This window comes from Bidens hawaiensis, unplaced genomic scaffold (assembly GCF_021521415.1).
Source record: "Bidens hawaiensis isolate Kalapana, Puna unplaced genomic scaffold, B.hawaiensis_p1.1 tig00103111_1, whole genome shotgun sequence".
Classification (NCBI taxonomy): domain Eukaryota; kingdom Viridiplantae; phylum Streptophyta; class Magnoliopsida; order Asterales; family Asteraceae; genus Bidens; species Bidens hawaiensis.
Window position 1 is genome coordinate 13,151 of NW_027504731.1, and position 6,964 is coordinate 20,114.

Consider the following 6,964-nt stretch of genomic DNA (forward strand, 5'->3'; position numbering starts at 1 on the left):
GTTTGTAGATAACTTGTAGCCAAAGTCTTGCAATACTACAACCGAGGCAAGCACAAAAAAGGCATTGTTTTTTCGAAATCCTGAGAGTTGTCGTGTTATACTCCTCAGGGAGGTGTCGTTTGTTTGGTCAAAATAAGTTTAGGTATTGACTCGACACATGTTTGATTTAGGGATGCCAATTGTTTTGGGTTTTGCGAGGTCTAGTTTATAAACTCGAACGATTCATTTATATTTTCTGAAAACGACAACTCATATATTTATTTGGGACTAATACATTAACCGTAATCCATGCATATTCTAAATCATATAACTCATTTATCTAAATGAATAAAAATGTTGATAGTCTAGCCATAGTAAGAAAACAAGACCTTTCAAATTAAAGAATACGGTTGCCTAACAAAAAAAAAAAAATCGTCTTTGTAAAAAATAAAAATGTGATGACAAGTTGTAAGTAAAACATGCTATTTTTCCTCTTTTAACGAAGAATGATGACCGAAGACTTAAAACTATCGTGAGTTTGAAGTCTATTGCCTAAGACGGACACAAGACCACCTCCGCCACCGAAATGACGTCACGTAATGGAATTGATCTGATCGGCGAAGACCTCCTTCAGAACATCGTGGCTAGACTCCCGGCAACCTCCTTCGCCTACGCCGCCTGCGTTAATCGCTCATGGAACGTCGTTTGCGAACGCGTGCTTTCTCGTCCCAAGCTTTCTTCAGCATGCTCCTTCAATCCTTCTCTTCAGGTTTTATTTTTTTCAAGCCCTAATTTTACATCAATCACAAATTGTTAACTAATTATTCGAATAATAATAAGCCCTAATTATTAATTAATTAATTTTGATCAGATTGCTGTTGAAGAAGTGTTGGATAAAGTACTATCTGAGCCTATTCGCCCTCATTTTGCCATTGCTTCAATCGGTCCTTCCTTTAATTTACAAGAGGCTCACCAACTCGTACGTTATGTCATTTTTTTTATATGAAAAATACCTAAAAGCATTAATTTATATGGAGTGATGTGCAGGTTACTACAAAATTTGGCTCACAAGTTCCGGTCATTACTAACGACCCATCCGGAATAATCGGAAGGGATGCCTTATCTGATGAATTCAAAGAGGTTTTCTTTTTCTACTTACAAATTTTTATGATTTATTATTAGTTATTATTTGGTGTTAAGAAATCAAATAATCTGCAGATTCAGTGGGAGATTACTGAGGAGGATGATGATATGCCTGATTCTCCTCCAGCAGTATCCGAGACTGCAAACAGAGCAGTCATGTTGACTGTTGGATTTCTACCGGGGTTGAAAGTCACAACAATCCCGCTTTTAAAACAAGTTGAGGTAAGCATTTAACTTATTATTCTAGCATAACTCATTTTACTATAATTGGATTGTTTTTGAAATTTTGTGTATCAGGAACCACAAATTGTCATGGTTGACAAGTTTGTAACAGACATTAGAGAGTTTTCAACTTCTGTTTCGGGATCTAAATCCCCTGCTGCAATTATAATGTTCAGTGTAACTCATTCCTCTTAATATTTCTGCATATATACTAGCATATATTTTTCTTGTTTTATTTTAAACAAAATGATATTCCTTTTTTACAGGACTTCCAAGCAGGCATGAAAGCCGTTATGGAAAAAATGGGTTAGGGTTGATTCATAAACACTTCAACGTGTTATAATGACTCATACAATAAATTTAATGTCTTTTGCTTTATTATTGTAGATTATGCCATGTCACCAGAAACCGTCGTTGTTGGTGATAGCGGCTGTCAGTTCCAGCACACTGATGGTACCAATAACATAACTGTTACTGAAGAACATGTCCCTGCTGCTGTTGCTTTGGTATTTTCAGTGGACAGGAATAAACGTCCTGGTAACGTCAAAATCTTGACTTGTGGATATATGTGTGTGTGTGTGTGTGTGTGTACCATTAGTATTTTTGCTATTTTATTATATTGCTCTCTTATTTGCTTTTCCCTTTTGTAATTAAATTTCTATCTGTTGCATTTAAAGGTTGGTTTTCATCAAGTTATGCAAATTTCTTAATATCTTTTCAGCAGGTGTTGGGAAAACTCAATTCCATGCTATATTATCAAGCGGATTGTCGCCAGTGGGCCCCACATACAAGGCAGCATCTGTTAGGGAGAAACACGGAGAGTCTTTGACTTGGCTCACTGCAAGAAGAGATGGGTCACGTGAGAATATTGATGGTGAAACTGTTTTGAATCAAGTTTATGATGAAGTATGTTATTCTTTTATTTTTAGTTAACACTCAACCTGCTTCACTATAACTAGTATATTAGTGTCAGCTTTATATAAGTCCTTCTAAAAGTTCAAAATTTCATATTTACTCTTTCAGAATGCCAAGCATATTATGTTTTACTAAATAAACAAGGGAACATTGTGCGTTGAGATGGTTCACAATAGTTATGTGCTTTTCCTATTTGTTGATTCAACGAAACAAACTGTTATAAGTGCCTTTCAAAATTTTTTTGCTAAATATGATATTTTATTATTTTTAGAGTTTTGAAATTATAAATATGAAATTATGAAAAGTTGAACTTTGTAAGTATGTATATATGAAGTTAGACATAAAGTTCTTGCTGTGATGAATATCAAGACCTTTTTCGTACTTCATTTGGCATTATTATGGGCAATTTTTAATACATTATTTGACACTATTTTATGGGCAAATTGCATTGAAAAGTAACATTATTCGGTAACATTTCTATTTAATATGGATTCAACCATATAATGTCTCTGATAATTAAGGATCAAAAGTTCAAAATGTATTTCTAACTGAGATAGTCAATACTCAAAATGAGGCGATAGATGACATGGCATATGAGAACTGGTTAACTTATTACAAGATTACCTTTCAATGTTAGATTTTAAGAATTAAATCTTTTATGTAGAGATAATATAACATTCTCTCGAGTTTGGTATAAAACATGACCAAAATTTGTTACATATTTTTGGCAATTTGCCCTTCATTTATTTCCAAATTTCTAACTGTTCATAAATAATTGCAGCTGGGAGACCGAATTCAGTTTCCTACTTTCTACATTGGGGTAACCAAAAAAAGAAAATGCTCCGTTGGTCAGGAAAAGGTCGGACATATCACGTCTCTTGCATTTCATGAAGTTCTCGGGTAAGACACATTTTTTTACTATTTTTATAATGGTTGTCCTTCTCTTTGAGTAACTACACATACATCATCATTTATAAGTTAGAAGTCAACTTATCATAGTTTACAATTTGCCATAGTCAACTTATCATACTACAGGTTGTTGATGTCTGGCTTTATAAGTTTCTTGACAGAATTACAAATTTTGTCCTTTAAAATAAGACGAATTACGGTTCGTGTCCTTTTCTAAGTTTCCTTGCAGGCGGTGTACTTTAAACTTTTTTTTCCTACAAGTTTTGTCCTTTACGCTAACTGGGTTAGAAAAAGTCAGTTAAATGCCCTCACGTCAGACGCATGTGAGGGCATTTTTGTCTTTTCGTCTACCCTGCAACTTCTTCTTCCTCTTTTCTTCTTTCCCCTATCTCTCCTCTCATGTGCATCCACCATCACCACCCACCTTCTTCTTTCAACATCCAAAACCCCACCACCACCTGTTGCCGACTGCCACCACTACCCACCACCTACCGCCGCCACCATCACCTGAACAACTGCCGTCATGTGTCTAATTCAAACATCTCTACAGCAATCTCCCGCCGCCGGTCACACAATTCCTTCCATCTCGAATACTCTCCGTCAACGACTGTAAAGCCCGAATTTCATAGTTGTTGATGCTACCCATTCAACAAAATCAAAATTAGTAATAAAATGTTACACTGAAGAGAAGAACGTACAAAGAAAGCTTCGAATCACAGGCGATAACAGCTCCCACCCACCACATCATTACCACGCCGACATCGCCACCACCTAGGGTTCCACGGAAGAACCCGACGGCGACGGTCAACAATGATGAAGAGATACAAGGTTACCTTGCCCCATCGGAGAACACCATCGCCAATGACTCAGACCACCGTAGGTAACACTCATCGCTTCAGCAGACAACCACCACAACCGCCACCTAGGGTTCTGATAGGGAACCCGGTAACAAATCTGAGATCCCGGTAACAAATCTGAGATCCGGTAGCTGTGGGTTCTGTTGGTTGGTGTGTGGCGGTAGCTGTGGGTTCTGATAGGGAACCCGGTAACAAATCTGAGATCCGGGTTAATATTTTAGGGTTTCGTGATCAATTTAAAAAGTTTGGGCTTCGTGGTGGCAGTTGCAGGTGTTGGCTGTTGTGTAGTGGTGGTTGCGGTATGGTGGTGTGGTTGTTTCTGGTGGCCGGAATTTGTGACGGTGGCTGGCGGTGGCCGATTTAAGAAAGTATGGTTTTGTGGTGGCAGTTACAAGTGTTGGTTGGTGTGTGGCGGTAGCTGTGGGTTTGGGCTTCATGGTGGCCGGAGTTTTGGAAAAGGATGGGTCGGGTTCGGGTGATAGGGATACGGGTTTTGGAAAAGGATGGGTCGGGTTCGGGTGATAGGGATCGTTTGCGGTGGCCGGAGTTTATGGTGATGGTGGTGGCTTAGAGAGAAAGAAGAGAGAAAGGAGGGGATTATATATATTTTCTTTTTTTTTTTTAATTTAAAGATACACTAAAATTACAATTATGCCCATCACATGTCTGGCACATGTCATACTTAACTGAGTTTTTCTAACCCAGTTAGCGTAAAGGACATAACGTGTAGGAAAAAAATGTTTAAAGTACACCGCCTGCAAGGAAACTTAACAAAGGACACGAACCGTAATTCGTCTTATTTTAAAGGACAAAATTTGTAATTCTGTCAAGTTTCTTTTTAGTTTGATGTTTGGGTTTTTGCTTTTGAATATAGATTATTCGATTTTAAAACACAATATCAGTTATGAATAAGGTTTCTCTCAAATTGATTATTGAACAGATTTTCTATAAGAACTCTAAAAATTGATTTCCTGTTATTTCAAAAAGCGCATAATCGCTTTTTGAATAAGCTACTCTCATATTGATTATTAAAAAGTGAGTATTTCACTCAAAACAATCCGATAATAACAATAATCAGATTAGTCCATCCAAACGCTCAAACCTATTCTATTCTAAGTGTGATTCCCAAACATCCCCTTAGATGTTAGAGCCAAAATAGTTATTTTTGGGGTAAAATTTGCGTTGACTTGAAACAGCACCTGTTCAAAATTTTATTTTAGTTTTTTAAACAACTAGCTAATTTACTGTGCGTGCAGATAAGTGTTTGATGATGAAACAACAATCAACATATAGTAATACTAACTAGGTTAGGTGTCTGTGTAAAACACGGGTTAGAACGTTAGAATAAATAAATTTATTTAAATAATAACACAATGTGAAATATAAAAAATATGTTCAACATATATAAAGATATAATACATGGTAGAATAAATTACACAATACACAATATGAAAATAAAAAGTTGAAAATTCGTAAATCTCTAAATATTTCTTTGTATACAATATTTGTAATTTTATTTGTAACTTTATCCTCCATAATAAAATTAGTAGTTTCACTTGGTTTTTGGTTTCAACTCTAGATAATGGAACACATAACTAACCATGTGTTAAACATGTTGTTTCAAAAAACAACAAACCATCTAAAGTGATTGGCCTTAGCTTTTATTAATCTTCATTGCAAAACAAACATAAAGTGAAAAATTTTTTCTTTGAAGTTTGAAATTAATTATTTTATCTAAATCAACTTTTAAATCCGTTACTTATAAAAGCTTAATATTAATAACTAATACAATGCATTTATATAAACAAAATAATATATTTATGTTGGTATTAATAAATTACACAATACAAAATAATATATAATAACTAATACCTTATATCATGATTATTTTGGCTTATTATATATATAGATATGATTGCAAAGTTTTATTGTTTCAGCGATATCTTAATTTTTAAATAAATTGGCGTATGAGTTTTATGCATTAAAATTACATTTCACGTGATTTTGGACCCGCATGACCTCTTTTTATTTTTGCTAGTTTTTTTGGTTTTATCCGCTTTAACTATCAATATAATTCTATTGTTTGAAATTGTCACCCCCTGTGCCTGTGCCTGTGCCTCTTTAACTGTATATCATATTCGTGCAGGGATAATCAGGAGTATCTTTTTGTTGGTGATGTGGGCATCAAAACCGGTGATACATTTCGTTTTTATCACTCAGATTCCGCCACTGCTCTATCTTCTGCCGCCACTGTCTCCAACCACCTGAGATCATTCAACCAATCACTTAATCAAGCGAGCACCAGTAGCGGTGATAAGCAGGAGGTGTTTGGTGGCCTTATATTCACTTGTTGTGGCCGTGGTGAGTCGTTTTTTGGCCAACCAAACATAGACAGCTCGCCGTTTTTGAACAATTTCCCCGGTGTGACGCTTGGTGGGACATTTTGTGGCAGAGAGATTGGACGTGGGGATATAACCTCCTATGTTCAGGAATCTCAAGAACAAAAGTCCATGCGATGTTGCTTGCATGTATACAGTGCTGTCTATTTAATCATGTCTTACAAACCATGAAAAATGAAAATTAATAATGTGGCTTTTGTGCTGGGAAACAAAAGGATAGATGCTTAGCTATATAAGAGCATTCTCATCCAACCCTCTATCTCTAAACCAAAAATTATACTAAAACTCACTATATTTTCTCTCTCCGTTGTAATTAAATAATACTTTTTTATATCTTATTATTAACTTTTCTCTTTCTCTCATTCACAACCACTTTAAAAAAATATTAAAAAATATAGAGGGTGAACAGTAACTTTTCAAATTACAGAAAAATCACTGTTTTTTCTAAAATATAAAAACTCTTCACTTACAACACCCAAAATTACTCTCTAAATTATAAAAACACCCCTCACATAAAATGAGGGGTTGGATGAGAATGCT

At 35.4% G+C, this 6,964-nt stretch overlaps 1 protein-coding gene across 1 annotated transcript; it reads left to right on the plus strand.

Moving 5' to 3' along the window:
• Positions 1-565: 565 nt before the first annotated feature.
• Positions 566-6,611, plus strand: LOC143608179 (F-box/LRR-repeat protein At5g63520-like). Its single transcript, XM_077083332.1, has 10 exons — positions 566-748; positions 851-958; positions 1,027-1,119; positions 1,198-1,344; positions 1,420-1,521; positions 1,611-1,650; positions 1,732-1,881; positions 2,069-2,250; positions 3,041-3,159; positions 6,172-6,611. Exons 1-10 carry the CDS (start codon positions 566-568, stop codon positions 6,593-6,595), a joined length of 1,548 nt encoding a protein of 515 aa, XP_076939447.1. The 3' UTR covers positions 6,596-6,611.
• The last annotated feature ends 353 nt before the right edge of the window (positions 6,612-6,964 follow it).